This window comes from Dipodomys ordii, unplaced genomic scaffold (genome assembly GCF_000151885.1).
Source record: "Dipodomys ordii isolate 6190 unplaced genomic scaffold, Dord_2.0 Scaffold1, whole genome shotgun sequence".
In the NCBI taxonomy this organism is placed as follows: Eukaryota; Metazoa; Chordata; class Mammalia; order Rodentia; family Heteromyidae; genus Dipodomys; species Dipodomys ordii.
The window spans coordinates 38,482,328-38,499,414 of record NW_012267217.1 but is presented as its reverse complement, the minus strand read 5'-3'; the positions used below and the strand labels follow the sequence as shown (position 1 = coordinate 38,499,414).

Genomic DNA, 17,087 nt, shown 5'->3' with positions numbered 1-17,087 from the left:
GGGAAGGTGGCTCAGTGGTAGAGCGCTTGCCTTGCATGCCTGAGGCCCTGGGTTTGATTCCTCAGCACCACATAAGCAAAAAGAAAAAAGCCGGAAGTGGGGCTGAGGCTCAAGTGGTAGAGTGCTAGCCTTGAGCTGAAGAGCTGAGGGAGAGCGCCCAGGCCAGAGTTCAGGCCCCACGACCGGACCCAAAAATAAATAAATAAAAAAAGAGAAACCTGTCCAGTGTTATATTATGGTAATGATACTAAAATGATATTGTATAAGCTTGCCTGTCATATTTTTGTCACTGTATATACATAATTTTGGGGGGGAGGGGATAATGGGTCTTGAACTCAGGGTGTGGGCACTGTCCCTGAGCTTTTTGCTCAAAGCTAGTGTTCTACTACTTTGAGCCACAGTGCCACTTCCAGTTTTCTGGTGGTTATTTGTAGTAAGAGTCTCACAGACTTTTCTGCCTAGGCTGTCTTTGAACTGTGATCCTCAGATCTCAGTCTCCTGAATTGCTAGGATTATAAGCTTAAGCCACTGACACTTGGCTTAATTGATAAATTTCTGGCAGTGAGATATTTTGTCAGCTACAGAAGTAATTTATCTACATAAAAAATTTATATATATAAATTGGGTGATGAATTTGTGTTTGATAATGTTTTATGATGTCTTTTACTCTTTAATAGATTTTTAGAAAGATAACAGCTTTACACAATCTGCTTTATACTTATTTTATATAGATGAGAAAGCAGTATACTTGGACTTACCCAAAGTGATGCTGCTAGTGACAGAGACAGGTCAGACATAAGTCCTCTGCTTTTCATTGGCCTTTCTCAGAGACTTGACTCATTTCTCTAAGATTTGCTAAACAGCTTAGGTAATGGATATAGGTTAAACCAAGACCCTTTTTGCCCCATTCCTCCTATTGGTAAATCTTTTCTCTGTTCTTTTTATTGAAATGCTTACTGATGTACACATATAAAAGGTGAAGATGTCATAAGTACATCTTTAGATATTTTTTTCCATTTCCCTTGATAGGTATGGAGAATACAGAATCCCAAACAAGGTTCTGAACAAAGAAGATCATTATGTGGGCCACTGGAAAGAAGGAAAGATGTGTGGCCAAGGTGTCTATAGGTAATAACATTAGAAAAACTGTTGGACTGGTGTTAATTTTTCCATGAAAATCTAGAGTTTGGGTAGCCATGATTCCTAAGGAATAAATTCAGTACACTCCTTTAATCACTTTAAAGTCTTCCTTTATAGTGCTATTCCTCATTTCTCACAAGATGACAATAGTAAGTTAGTAAATTTGTTTCCTAAGTTCTATATGTTATATATAACATTCTTATACATCCTGCCTATTAATGTAATTTCATTACTCAACTCTAAGACAGACTGAACATCTTTCTTTCTTCTCATTGATAACTAATTACTTCATTTTCCAGTCAAGTGACTAAACATACAATTTCTTCCTATGTAAATGCAAATATACCTTCATTATGTAGTAACATTTTAAGCTATATTATGCAAAAATGCAACATTGTTATTTGTGAAAAATAATCATATAAACAAATAATTACCATTGAGAATATCACTGTGGATTTTTTAGACTTTGTAATGTTCATTTGATGGGTCTTTACTGATCCTTTCCACAGTTACGCCTCTGGTGAAGTGTTTGAAGGCTGTTTTCAAGATAACATGCGTCATGGTCATGGTCTCCTCCGAAGTGGAAAATTAACTTCTTCTTCTCCCAGCATGTTCATTGGCCAGTGGGTGATGGATAAGAAATCAGGATATGGTGTCTTTGATGATATCACAAGGTACTGTATTCTGTTTTTGATCTCAAGTACAGTATAAAAGGATAAGGTTCTGTACTTCCCTTAAAATAATGATAATTTTATGAAGTCTGAGGTTTTGTAGCTTATTCTAACTTTGCTGTATAGCCCAGAGCAGCCTTGAACTTTCCATTCTCCTGCCTCAGTGTCCTGTGTATTAATTAGCACTACAGGCATTTACCACCATGCTAAGACTAAGCATCTTAACTTGGTAACATTAGAAAACATTTTCAGCCAGGAGCTGGTGGCTCACGCCTGTAATCTTAGCTACTCAGGAGGCTGAGATCTGAGGATCACGGTTCAAAGCCCGCTCGGGCAGGAAAGTCCATGAGACGCTTTATCTCCAATTAACCATCAGAAAATTGGAAGTGGTGCTGTGGTTCAAATGGTAGAGCACTTGCCTTGAGCTGAAGATCTCAGGGACAGTGCCCAGGCCTAGAGTTCAAGCCCCACAACCAACACACACCACACACACACACCACACACACACACACACACACACACACACACACACACTTTTCATAAGGAAACAGTTGTCAGATATCAGTTTTTGTTTTGTCTTTTTTTTTTTTTCTTGTGGGCCATGCAGTAGGTTACTTTTTTTCTGCCCTCCCTCAGTACTGGGGTTTGAACACAGGACCTTATGCTTGCCAGACAAGTGTTCCTACCACTTGAGCTACAACTCTAGCTCTTTTTGCTTGTATTATTTCTTTTTAATCTCTTGGAGTTTGAACTCAGTGTCTGAAGAATAAATAAATATTTGCTAGGCATGTGCTATACCACTTGAGTCATGCTCTTAGCCTGCCTTATTTTTCTAATAGGGTCTCACTTATCACTTTTATGCTCAGACTAGCCTGGCCCAGTCCTCCTATTTATACATCCTGTGCAGTTAGGATGTCCATCTGTCTTCAAGCTGAAATTCTCCCAATCCCCACCTCCCAAATAATTATAGTTACAGTAGTAAGCCACTGTTACCTTCTTTGGAAACAGCTTTTTTATTTCATGTTTTTGCAATGGCTCACATCCTTAATCCCAGTAGATTACTTCTGTAAAAAACCAGGATTATGTAGAATATGCATTTACCCTAAAGAGTTTGCTGTCTTGAAGAAGCTACTGCTTCAATGTAAAATCCTTTTTTTTTTTTTTATCAGTCGTGGGGCTTGAACTCTGGGCCTGGGCGCTGTCCCTCAGCTCTTCAGCTCAAGGCAAGGGCTCTACCACTTGAGCTACAGCGCCACTTCCGGTTTTCTAGTCGTTTATTGGAGATAGGAGTCTCACGGTCTCTCCTGCCCAGGCTGGCTTTGAACCATGATCCTCAGATCTCAGCCTCCTGAGTAGCTAGGATTACAGGCGTGAGCCACCAGCGCCCAGCTCAATGTAAAATCTTTAAAGCAGTCAATATGTAAAAAGCAGAAACCATTTCTTCTGGGGTTATAGATAGGATAGTATCTACTGAAAAGTTTTAGCCTTTCTGCTTAGGTAATTCTGTCAGGCTAGGGACTTGTTTTCCTATGTACAAATCAAGGATCAAGCCTAGTTAAATTCAGTTAAAGCCTTGGAGGAATATAATTTTTGTTGTTGTTGTTGGTCATGGGGCTTGAACTCTGGGCATGTGCGCTGTCTCTCAGCTCTTCAGCTCAAGGCGAGCGCTCTACCACTTGAGCTACAGTGCCACTTCCAGTTTTCTGGTGGTTTATTGGAGATGAAAGTCTCGTGGTCTTTCCTGCCCTGCCTGGCTTTGAACCTCAATCCTCAGATCTCAGCCTCCTGAGTAGCTAGGATTACAGGCATGAGCCACCAGCGCCCAGTGGAATATAATTCTTTACCTCAATATTTGATTTGATATATTTACTTTGGACAATATACACTTTCTCCCATGTTATTAATGTACAATTTAAAAATTACTGTTATTACTAAATTGTATGATTATTTAAGCAGTTTTCTGTTTAAAAGAGCCTAGTAAGGTTTCTTTAAATTTGAGTAAGTGAAAAGACTAGCCTTTTATGGCAAACCACATTTTTTAAAAATTTACTTAGTAAGTAAACTTTTAAGCAAAGGAAAATAGTTAAAAAGTTTGATTCTGCTTACATTTTAGCTTCTTTGGCATTAAAAAAATTACATATCTTAAAGTTATTTAGGAAGTATATAAAGTATATGTAGGGCTGGGAAGGTGGCTCAGTGGTAGAGCACTTGCCTTGCATGCATGAGACCCTGGGTTCGATTCCTCAGTACCACATAAGCAAAAAGAAAAAAGCCAGAAGTGGCACTATGGCTCAAGTGGTAGAGTGCTAGCCTTGAGCTGAAGAGCTGAGGGACAGTGCCCAGGCCCAGAGTTCAGGTCCCACGACGAGACCCAAAAAATAAAAAATAAAAATAAATAAAGTGTATGTAGATCCATGTCAGGTAGACACTCTGATGAGAACATAGTTTTGAGTAAGGTATCTTCAGCTGTCTGGTGTGTGAGGGGACAGAATTCAGAATTCACCACTGTAACTAGAAAAGTAGAATAATTGGTATCTACTAACCTAGAAATAATGTCTTGGGGGATGTCCTTTGTAAAATAACTTTTATCCCTTTTCTCATTGCCATCACCAGTATCTGTTTTCATTCTTCTTTTCTGTTTATTCAGGGGAGAAAAATATATGGGAATGTGGCAAGATGATGTATGCCAGGGGAATGGAGTGGTAGTTACCCAGTTTGGATTATATTATGAAGGCAACTTCCACGTTAATAAAATGATGGTGAGTGTGATTTTTTTATATGCAGCTCCTATTGACTTTTTTTTTTTGCCAGTCATGGGGCTTGAACTCTGGGCCTGGTGCTGTCCCTCAGCTCTTCAGCTCAGGCTAGCACTCTACCACTTGAGCCACAGCCCCACTTCTGGATTTTTTCTGCTTATGTGGTGCTGAGGAATCGAACCCAGGGCCTCATGCATGCAAGGCAAGCACTCTACCACTGAGCTACCTTCCCAGCCCGCTCCTATTGACTTTTAAAAATCCCTATATCTCTTAATTTTTTTTAGGTTGGTATGCCAAGTATTGGGACTTGAACTCAGGGTATTATGCTCAGTTGGCTTTTTTGCTCATAGCTGTTACTCTATCACTTAAGCCACACCTCTGCTTCCAGATTTGTATTGGTTTATCGGCAATAAAAGTCTCTCAGATTTGTTGGCTTGGACTGGCTTCAAACCATGATCCTCAGATCTCAGCCTCCTGAGTAGTTAGGACTATAGGAGCAAGCCACGGGGCCCAGTCTATCCCTAACTTTATAACCATCTTTTAATATTCTGCTTTCTTAGTACAATTTTCTTTGTCTTTTATATTATGGAAGGCTTTGAAGATTTGACCACAGGAACACTTTAATTTACTCTGCATTTTATTGTATTGTGATTTTTATATTGTTTTTTATTTTTTCTCCCACAGGGAAATGGGGTTTTACTTTCTGAAGATGACACTATCTATGAGGGAGAATTTTCTGATGACTGGACTCTAAGTGGAAAGGTTAGAAATGTACTACTTTTTCTTTCTCTACTACATTCTTCTCCTAATTTTTCTTGAGTTTAAGAATTTATATACCATAAGAGTCACTAATTTTAAATGTACATTTCAATGATTTTTTTAGATATATGAAGTTGCATGACCCTTAGTTTAGATATAGACATCACTTGAAAAATATGCTCCTGCTCTTTCAGTTACTTCTATTTCTGCCTTCAGTTCCAGATCTTATCTGTAAGACTTGCCTTTTTTAAACCTCTCTTATAAAGGTAATCATACCTATGGCTTATTCTGTATAGTAAAAACAATATTACCATACTATTTTTGAAGTTTTCCGGTATAGTACTTGATTTTCTTTTCTCCCCTGTATAGTATTTCCAAACCACATTTTATTTGTCCCTTCACTAGTTGATGGAAACTGGATTATTTCTTCTTTGTTCTTGTTGAGGATTAATCTCAACTTTGTTCTTGTTATGAAAGCATTCTGCCACTTGTACCATGCCTCTAATCCTTTAGCTTTGATAGTTTGTTTTTCATATAGTGTCTTGTACTATCTTTGCCCAAACTGACCTTGGACTTCCAATCCTTTTATCTCTGCCTCCCTTATAGCTGGAACCATAAACTTGCTTCACCATACCTGGCTTGTTTTTGCAATGTGGTTTCACTCACTCACAAGGCCCCAGACTGACCTTGAACTGTGATTTCCCTATCTCTGCCTCCCAAGTAACTGGGTTTAGAGGAGTGCACCACCATGCCTGGCCTACCACTGTCTTATTTTTAACTCAAGACTATTGTGAACAATGCCAATCTGAACAATACCAATATGAACATTTGACCTACAACATTATGTTTTAATACATGTTTTTGTTTCTTTTTAGTAGTTAACTAGAAATATAATTGTTGGGTTATGTCATAAATGTTGGATGACCTATTAAGAAACTTCCCAAATGATTTCCAAAGTGGTTGCTCTATTTTGCATTCTCATCAACAAAGTGTAAGGACTTTAATATTTTCATTTTGCATATGGATACCCTTATGCAAAAAGAGTAAATTCTTAACTCACAAAAGTTACCTGCAGTTAGTTATTCTATTCCAGTGAGTATAAAGCAATATTCTTATATTTAATTTGCCATTTACCAAATGATTAGTGATACAGACATATTTTGTTTACTTAACATATCTTTTTTTAGTGAAATGTCTATTCAAATCTTATTGTTGAATTGTATGAGTTCTTTTTATGTTCTGGATATGTCTTTTATCAGATATATGATTTATACATATTTTTCTATAGCCTGTGACTTGTTTTGCTTTCTTCTTCTTCTTTTTTTTTTTTTTATGGTTGTGGGGTTTGAACTTTGGGCCTGGGTGCTATCCCTGAGCTCTTTAGCTCAAGGCTAAGGCTCTACCACTTGAACCACAGTGCCACTTGCAGTTTTCTGGTGGTTAATTGGAGATAAGAGTCTCCCAGAATTTCCTTCTTTGAACTGTGATCCTCAGATCTCATCCTCCTGAGTAGCTAGGATTATAGGCATGAAACCACCAGCACCCAGCTTGTTTTCTGAATGGGTCTTTTTAAAGCATAAAAGTTGTTAACTTTTTATGAGGTCTAATTTATCATAAGAATTTTTATAACTCAGACTTTGGTGTCCTATTTAAAAAAATATTTCCAAGAAATTTCTGGGATTATTTTTGTTTGTTTTTGAAGACAGAGTCTTACTATATAGACTTAAACTGTTCTGGAATTCACAGTACAGTTCAAACTGGCCTTGAACTCATGAGCCTCTGCCTCAGCTTTTTGTGTATTAAGATTATAGGTATGCACCCATTGCTGGGAGTTTTTTTTAGTTTTATAGTGGACTGAGGATGTAGCTTAGTGGGTGAATGTTTGCCTACCATGTGCAAGGCTGTAGGTTTGATTCTCACCACTGTAAAAAATAAAGGTTTATAGTTTTTATATCTTGTATTAGTAGATTAAGGATTTACTGTAAGTGAAATTTTATGAATAGTGTAGATGTCTTTTTATATGTAAAAACTACTTGCCCTACTACCTTTTCTCACTGAATCTTTTTGACATATTTGTTGGAATTAATTGGCCATAAAATATGCTAATTTCTGGATCGTCAGCTATGTTCCTTTGTGCAGTATGTCTCTCCTTATGTTAACACTTCATTATCTTAGCCAAACATGGTTTCACATTCCGGTAATCCTGACACTCAGAAAGCTTATACAAGAGGGTCATGATTTTGAGGCCTGCTAGATACTATCTCAAACAAAAAATAAAGTTAAAAGAAGATTTTGAGTTACATTATGAAATGAAGTATGTCTTCCAGCCTTGTTCTTAAAAATTGTTTCAGCATCCCAGATTCTTTACCCTCATCTCCTATATACTAGGTAAGCCCTCTACCATGTAAGCCACATTCCAAAATTAGGTTCTTGCTCACACTGCCTTGGCTGGCCTAGCATTCATAGTATTCCTGCCTCTACCTCCTGAGTATTTGGTATAGGTGTGTGCCAAATAAACTTTAGGATTGGCCTGCTGAGATTTTGATAGCAAATACATTGAACATATAGGTAATTTGGGGAGAATTGACATCTTAATATTATTGACTCTTTTAATCCATCTTACTAATAAAATTGAATCTTCTAATCCATTAACATAGAATATCTCACATTCATGTTTATCTTTAATTTCTGTCAGCAGTATAATATAGTTTCAGTGTACATGTCTTGCATTTTTTGATTAAATTTATTCCTAGATATAGTGCTATTATAATGACAATTATTTTTAAAATTTTATTTTTAGGTTGTTCATTACTAGAATATAAAAACAAAATTGATTTTTTTTTCTTTTTTGGTAGTATTAGGCATTGAACTCAACTTCATGCTTGTTCAACTTGCCTGTTTGGCTAGCACACTACTAATTGCTTGCTCATTTGCTTGATACTCTGTCACTTGAGCCATGCCTCCAGAATGGCTTTTTGTTGGTTATTTTGAAAGTAGGATCTCTTGGACTTTTCTACCCAGGCTGGCTTTGAACTGCAACCCTCAAAGAGCAGAGATTGGTAAAGAGCAAATTAAAAAATATGTTAAAATTTAATGCTTCTTTTCCTCATAATTTTTAAAACTGAAAATACTTCCTCTAATTCTACTTTTTTCCCCTCTCACTTCACCTAGGGAACACTGACTATGCCAAATGGAGATTACATTGAAGGCTATTTTAATGGAGAATGGGGATCTGGGATAAAAATTACTGGAACTTACTTCAAACCTAGTCTGTATGAGACTGATAAAGATAGACCCAAAGTTTTGTGAGTAATTCTTCTGACTTAACTATTGAATTTTTAGGTAGTCTTGTTTTCATCAAACAGATTAATATTTTAAAAGCAGAATCAAGTTTTTAAAAACAAAAAGTCTATATAATTTCCCTGAATTGTTAACTGACACAACTGTAGATACCTAAATCTATAGTCTTGGCCTAAATCTAAGCCTTATCAGGTAAATGTTTAAGAGTTATAGGTGTTATGCTGAGAGTATGACTTAAGTGGGAGGCTTTGAGTTCAAATATCAGTAGTACAAAAAAGAATGTTACAAGTGTGAGAGCAGTCCTGTTAATACTACAGTTGTCCAAACTGATGCAAGAGAGGTACTGGGAATTGAACTCAGAGCATATAACTTGTAGGCAAGTGCTCTACCACTTGAGTCATGCTTCTAGTCCTGAAAGGGTGTTCTTAAATGGAAATCCTATACCACTTGAATTTCAATTTAAAAGAAAGACACACATATACACACACACACACACATCCCCCAAATAGAATAGTAAAATCTTCATATACGAAGAAAAAGAACAAAGTCTACATTACTAACAAAAAAAGGAAAGAAAACTCACCAACCTAACCTAAGCCATTGCTGGTGTGGTAAAGCTAATCCTAGATTCTGACAGTTGACAGAGGATTCAACACCCCAACCCCACAAAGTCCAAAATGCAGAGTTTTTTTCCTTTTTCAACTTAATCCTTAGAAGAACAGAAGTGCAACTTAGACTCATAGTCTGGATTCCTGTTTCTCCCAATTCCATGTCTGAGGCCCCAGCATTCCAGCCCACCAACCCACCATGGGACTAAGAAGTCTGAAATCACTCACCCAGCATAAGAGCTGCACCTCTGGGTAGGCCTCTTCTGGGCCTACTACTTGGCATTCTTATGTCCCTTTCTAATCACCCCTTACTGCCTGAAGCTCAGACTGCCAAGTGAGTGAATGTACTTCACTTGGTTGCTGCCATATTGACAAGGGGTAGTATCTTTTTGCTTGCAATGTTAGCTTTTTCTTCTTGTTATTGCATCTCATCTATGTTCCAGTGTACCAAATTTTTTTTCTAAGAGTATTTTTAAAATTCCATATGTAATGAATACATTTCGCAATTCTCATCATGCAATGTGCAAAGTACAAAAAGTCTTCATTTTACTAGGAATTGTGTTTCTAAAATTAATTCTGTGGAGATGTAGAAAGCAGGTATCAGTTGCAGTATCTAAAAAACAATAATTGGATAAAAACTATCTCTTCCAATTTTGCATTCAGAATTTTTAAATAGAGCTGCCACCAATTTAGACAGTGTGGGTCAGAATTATTCTCAGTTGTATATTAGAAAGCTTCTATAATTTGAAATGAGTTTGCAAAAAAGAAGTGGTTAATGGAAGGTTGATTTGGCTTTATTAGCAGGAAGCTAGGGAACTTGGCAGTGCCACCAGATGAGAAGTGGAGAGCAGTGTTTGATGAGTGTTGGCATCAGCTGGGCTGTGAGAGCCCAGGCCAAGGGGAAGTTTGGAAAGCATGGGATAATATTGCTGTGGCTTTGACCATCAATCGGCGCCAGCACAAAGACAGGTGAGTGAATACCTGCCCAGCATGTGGTAGAACTGTTCAGCAGATGAAACTGAAAGCTATTAAGTAGCCAAGGTTAACTACATTTAAACTCCACAAATATAATTTAAAAGTTAATGATGTACTTCTCATGAGTAAACTGGGTTAAAGCACTCATCCTTTATCTTCTCTTGAACTCCATTATGAAACCAGGACAGAATATATGGACAGCTATTTGAGAGCTTGGTAAAGCAGATAGCAACAGATAATTGAGGAAGAACACCTAAATTCATAGTATCACCAAATCAATGAGTTTAATGAGTTTTTGCTTCAGTATTCCTCAGCCTGAACTCAGGCAGTCTGAAAATAAGCACTGTGGTGCAGATAGCTGGAGATCCAGAGAAAAACCCTCTAGCAGCCGGGCGCCGGTGGCTCACACCTATAATCCTAGCTACTCAGGAGGCTGAGATCTAAGGATCACGGTTCAAATACAGCCAGGGCAGGAAAGTCTGTGAGACTCTTATCTCCAATAAAACCACTAGAAAACTGGAAGTGGTGCTGTGGCTCAAGCGGTAAAGTGCTCGCCTTGAGCTGAAGAGCACAGGGACAGCGTCCAAGCACAGAGTTCAAGCCCCACGACCGACCAAAAAAAAAAAAAAAAACCCTGTAGCTCTAACTCTAGGAGAGAGACAGGACTTCTAAAACACTGAATGGAGGCTACTTAACTGGTCTTCATTTTTGTTCTCCGGACTCCCATGCCCTAGCCACTAAGTAAGGTACCTGTGTAGCTAAATGGTAATGGCAGTGAATAGAGCAACTATGAGAAAGAAGTTTGCAGGAGCCACAACTTCAAAGAAGTAGAACCTTTTTCCCTGTGTTGGTTATTCTCAAGTTCAAGAGGCAAGATCAAACCCTATTTACTTTGGTGCTTCTCTGTTTATCATCCCACCATTGGGCCCTACATCTTGCCTGTTCACAGAAATGGGCAGTTTCTGGCTGTAGTACCTAAGAGGAAAATTCTGAGAACCTAAAAGTACAAGGGAAGTAATGGAGAGACAAGAACAACAACCTCAGGAAGTTGTCTGTGATCTCCCATGTCTCCTGTTGTATTATTATGAGCTCCTTGCTTCTTGGGCCTATTTTCATTTCTTCCTTTGCTCTTTGACTTAGTTTTCTTTTCCTTAAGCTTTTTTTATTCATTTTCCTTCTTATTATAACAGGTCTTAAAGCTAATGTCATTAATTTCTCAACAGCATGGTTTATAGTTTGGAGCACAATTTTCATTAACTCATTATAGTATGTATAATGTTAAACGTTGCTTTGGATAATATGTAAACAGAGTGCCTCATGGCAATTCATCCACCCTTTATGAACTCACTTGGGCCTGTGCTGGATGTTCCATTTTATCCTGAGTTGGTGATATGTTTCCTGTGTACATTTGCAATTATCTTGCTTTCTTGATGTGAAATATACAATTGGCTTCCTTTTTCCTTTTTGTAGTCCAGAAATACTAAGTCGTTCACAGACTCAGACACTAGAGAGTTTGGAATTCATTCCCCAACATGTTGGTGCCTTCTCTGTGGAGAAATATGAAGACATTAAGAAATATTTAATAAAGGTAGAGTCAAAATTATATTGGCTTTGTGAATTGATGTTGTTATTACAATACATCATTCAAATGTTAACCTGATCCTGGTTTTACTTTCTTAGTATTTATTTTGCTACCTTGACTAGTAAGGTCATATTTCTTCATGATTATAAACTCTTTAATAAGATAAAGACTTTTTAAGTTTTGTATGATGCTCAAGGAGGTTCCTAAGGGTTAAATTCAAAGTTTAAAATAGGTGTTTAAAAAATCTTTAGCTGGGTGCTGGTGGCTCACACCTGTAATCCTAGCTACTCAGGAGGCTGAGATCTGAGGATTATGGTTCAAAGCCAGTCTAGGCAGGAAACTCTTATCTCTAATAAACCACCAGAAAACCAGAAGTGGCTCAGTAGCTCAAGTGGTAGAGCACTAGCCTTGAGCTGAAGCTGAGGGACAACGGTCAGGCCCAGAGTTCAAGCCCCATGGCTGACAAAAAAAAAAAAATCTTTTAAGGTAAAATTAGCAAAGTAGAGGTTTTATGAGCAAAGCATGCTAAAATGCTGCCTTTGCTTCTTTCTCACCCCTCTTAGATCAGCAGAATTTAAATTATGACATGCATTATTTTCTGTTATATTCAGGGTTCTGAATATGAATGTTAAACAAGTTTGTTTTGGGGGTGAGTACAATTCTGAAGGTAGAGGTGATTGGAAAGGGTATTAGAGGTGAATATGAGTGAAGTACTTTATAGACACAGAATAATGAACAGAGAACAGAATAATGAAACCTGTTGAATGTTTTAAGAAGGAGAGGAGGAGAATGATAGATGGTGAATTTTGATTTGTTACATTGTATACATAGATGAAAGTACCACAATGAAACCCTTTTGAACTAATAAAAGCTAATAATTATGGGAAAAGTATCAACAGCATTTATATTTCTCTGAGGTAATGGTTTACATACTTTTTGTGAAGGTTTTTGTTTTGTTTTATTTTGTTTTAAGCAAGGTGTTACTGTGAAGCCAGGCAGGCCTGGATACTTACTTGCCTGCACTACCTCATGTACAACCATGCCTGGCTCATTTTTGTGAACTTTAAAATTCACTGGAATAGCTGGGCACTGGAGGCTCATGCCTGTCATCCTTGCTACTCAAGAGGCTGAGATCTGAGGATCATGGTTCAAAACCAGGCAGGAAAAGTTCATGAGATTCTTATTTCCAGTCAACCCCCAGAAAACTGGAAGTAGTACTGTGGTTCAAAATGTTAGAGTGCTTAGGCCCTGAGTTCAAGGCCCATGACCACCACCACCAAAAAAAATACATTAGAATGTTTATCTCAACATTCATATATATATATGTTATATAAACATTTTCAAGATTAAACATATGTGAACATTTTCAAGAATATTTTCCCAAGTCAAAAAAGAAGTCAGATTAAGATTAGTAGTCTCAGTAACCACTGTTTTGGCTTCCAGTTCTATGAGTTCAACTTTATTAAGTTCCACATATGAGGGAGATCATGTGTATCTGTCTTACTGTACCTGCCCTTCTATACCACTGATATTGCTGCAAATGACAGGATTTAGTCTTTTTTTTTTTAATAGCCAAATAGTTTTTCATTGTAGAAAAATAAGTGGTGGTATTCTATTAAACAAAAGGTGATTGTGGGTAGCTTAGCAGTATGGCATCATTTAATTCAAAATATCTATATGAAAGAATTTGAATATTCTCATCACAAAGATATGATAACTATTCAAGATGATGGATAACCTAAGTATTCTGAGTTGATCAAACACAATATATAAGTATATCAAAAAATTATATTGTTCCCTATAAAAATGTGAAAGTATTACCTGTCAATTAGAAAAAAAAATCATTAGGAACTAAAGCAATGTGTAATTTAAGTAGATTCAATGTTTGGAATTAACTGCTGACAATTTTTTAAAATTTTATTATATTGTAATGGTGATGTACAGAGGGGTCACAGTTAAATAAGTAAGGTAACTACTGACATTTTTTTAATGATCATTTTATGAGATTGTGTATCATTGATGGCTTGTTTCTGCTCTTAATTATTTTGACTGATTTACTTGATTCTCTTTCTGCTCAGGCCTGTGACACTCCACTGCATCCACTGGGCAGACTTGTGGAGACACTAGTCGCAGTATATAGAATGACATACGTAGGTGTGGGAGCCAACCGTCGACTACTGCAGGAGGCAGTAAAGGAGATTAAGTCATACCTTAAGCGACTTTTCCAGCTAGTGAGGTAAGAGATTTGTTTCACTGAAATCTGAAAGCTGTAAAACTGTAGTTTACATTAATCCTTTGGTATTGTCACCCTAATTCTACCCTTTATCACAGAAATTATTCAAGAAAATGGTATAATGCCATAGGTTCTTAAATAGATTAATTGGCAAAAGTATTCTCAATTTATGTTTGTGTTAGGAATGCAAAAAAAATAAATCTTAGCCAGAGCTATTTACTTCCTTTAACTGAAGTTCAATATGTTTGTTATTTTTATTCTAATTTGGTGTGAAAGATACTTTTTATTTGGATATAATTTTTTTAGGCAAAATTATATTCCTAATCCCTAGTCACAGAGTAGATAAAGTTCAATGTAAAGCTCTGTTCTGAAAATTTACTCTGTCCTTCACAACAGCATGATATACATTTATTTATTCAACAAATACCCTTGGAATGTTTCTATCTCTTAGCATCAGTGTTCTAGTGGCACTTACATTCTAGTGGGAATAAAGAGTAAGATATAAAACATACATTATGTCAGTATGATTGTACTTTAGAGAAAAATAGGAAGGAATGAGTATGGCTCTACTATTTTATATGTCAAGGAAAATGACTATTAGGGTGATATGAAAACAGTAGCTGAACAAGCCATGAAGAATCTTGGAGATGGTAGTTCTAGGCTGCTTGTTAGATGCAAGATTTCTTAATGTTTTTAAATACTACATTGAATTAAATATATAAACATTCATGAATTTGACAGAAGCTTCATTATACTGTTATCCTCAAAATTGATGAATGCATTGCAAGTATTCCAGGTTTTAAAGAGCAGTATGTCCTCCAAAAACACTGCATATAGAGTGTTGCAGCTCCAACAGTTAGCTAGATGTGTATAATGAAGATAAATTTCTTGATCTTTTTTTTTTTTAGCTTTTCCAACTGTAAAATTAAGACAGAGGAAGGAGCAAGAAATAGATAAGAATACAAACTACCTTTGAAAGGTCAAGGTTTAAGTGTATAAAAATATGGTAGTCTCCCAGCCTACCAGAGTCAGAGATAAAATCTAGGGTAAAACCCAAGGCTATAAAACAAAAACAAATAAAAAATCCTTCAATAATTTAATCCCTTGATCCCTAGAAAAAATAACTTTCAGCAAATCAGCTTTAACTTTTAAATTTATGTTGAGATTTCTATAATTAATGATTCTTAATATTGAACACAGTTTCAACTGGTATTTGCTTACCTAAGAATAATGGTTTCTGCTTAGAGTTAGTATAAATTGGCTTCAGATAAGATACATATTTTTAGGTAGATTAGAATTCTTCATTTCTTAGTAACTAGGCAGGAAAAAAAACCCCACAGCACATCAGATTAGAATTCTGAGCCACTAAAATACTTGTTAAGTTTGCTTTCATGGGCCCTGAGATAGATTAACAACTAGAGATATATTTTTACTTATTTCAGCTCCTCTGGAAATGTAATTGTATAGCTGTACTTATGTCTTAGGTTCTTATTTCCTGAACTTCCTGAAGAAGGAAGTACAATTCCTCTCTCTGCTCCTCTGCCAACTGAAAGGAAATCATTTTGCACTGGGAAGTCAGATTCCAGATCTGAATCTCCAGAGCCAGGGTAAGTAGAATTAAGTAAAATAAAATGGTGTAGAAATGGGTTAGAGGCTAGATAATCTATCCAAAAAGGCCCACTTTTAAGTTGCTTTCTCTAGACCTGTTCCCTCATTTCTTCAATGATATAGACAGATTAGATGTCCTCTAGGTTCTCTGAGGTATCTAGTTTTCTCTCAACAAAGAGCAACCACAATCAGGAGCAATCAGCAACAAATGTTGCTTAGCAACTTCATGCCAACATAGAAAGAGCCTCAGAGAAAAAGCAGCCTTAGGGTGGAAACAAAAGCCAGTGGCATAGATCTATAACCCTACTTTCATAAGGGGCTGAGACCTGGAGGATAGAGGTTCTAAGCTAGTCAAAGCAGAATACTCTGCGAGACTCCACCGCTAGTTAACCAGCAAAAAAGCCAGGTCAGAGGTTTGGCTCAAGTGGTTGAGCTCCAGCTACTGTGAACAAAGAAAACCAAGTTAATCAAGCACTAGTACCTGCAAAGAGAAAAGGAAACCAAGATTTTGGGTTTGATTTCCAGTTAATGACTAGAATTTGTAGTTGGTCCAAGACAAAGCAGTAGATAAGTTGCTCCTGTTAATTCTATATTTAAACAGTACAATCACAGGCCAGACTGTAGCAGAGCACACTTGCAGCCATAGCTACTTGGGAAATAGAGATCAGATGAATCACAATTTGAGGCAAGCCTATGCAAGCCTGAAAGCCCATCCAGGGCAAAAATATGAAACCTTATTTGAAAGTCAACTAAAAGAAGGGCTGGGGGCATGGCCTCAGTGATACAATGAGCAAGCAAGAAGCCAAATTCAAACCCAAGTACTCCCCCAAAAGAGTAGAGTAACAACTTCTTTAACATGTCATGTTTGCACTTTTAAATTTTAGGAAAAGAAGCTCTATTTTTTTATTCTACATTTGGTTATAATAAGAATACTTCTATCTTCCCACTCTAATATTTGTAGTTACGTTGTAACAAGTTCTGGATTACTGCTTCCTGTGCTACTACCTCGGCTCTACCCACCATTGTTCATGCTCTATGCCTTGGATAATGATCGTGAGGAAGACATTTACTGGGAATGTGTTCTGCGTTTAAATAAGCAGACAGATATTGCTCTCTTGGGCTTTCTTGGAGTTCAGAAGTAAGTATAGCAGTTAAGAGTGCTACTAAAAGCTTTTAATTTAAAATCTATCAGAGGCCAGACACAGGTGGCCATATCTGTAATCCTAGCTACTCATGAGACTGAGATCAGAGGATCATGGTTCAAAGCCAACCCGGGCAGAAAAGTCCCTGTGAGACTCTTTATCTCCAGTTAACCACCTCAACAAACCAGAAATGGCCCTGAGGCATATGTGATAGAGCACTAGCTTTGAACACAAAGAGGCTCAAAGACAGCGTCCAGGCTCTGAGTTCAAGCCCCACAACCCTCCACCCCTCAAAAAAAAAGTTAAGTGACTT

At 37.0% G+C, this 17,087-nt stretch overlaps 1 protein-coding gene across 1 annotated transcript in view; it reads left to right on the top strand.

The window, feature by feature from the left end:
• The window catches only part of Als2 (amyotrophic lateral sclerosis 2 (juvenile)), an 80,520-nt gene that overhangs the window by 56,937 nt on the left and 6,496 nt on the right, over positions 1-17,087 (top strand). Inside the window, exons 18-28 of the mRNA XM_013014930.1 lie at positions 732-763; positions 1,030-1,128; positions 1,650-1,814; positions 4,459-4,570; positions 5,252-5,329; positions 8,498-8,631; positions 10,036-10,203; positions 11,680-11,797; positions 13,870-14,027; positions 15,509-15,631; positions 16,594-16,770. Of these exons, the coding sequence (XP_012870384.1) occupies positions 732-763; positions 1,030-1,128; positions 1,650-1,814; positions 4,459-4,570; positions 5,252-5,329; positions 8,498-8,631; positions 10,036-10,203; positions 11,680-11,797; positions 13,870-14,027; positions 15,509-15,631; positions 16,594-16,770 (1,364 nt within the window). The remainder of the gene's footprint in view (positions 1-731; positions 764-1,029; positions 1,129-1,649; positions 1,815-4,458; positions 4,571-5,251; positions 5,330-8,497; positions 8,632-10,035; positions 10,204-11,679; positions 11,798-13,869; positions 14,028-15,508; positions 15,632-16,593; positions 16,771-17,087) is intronic.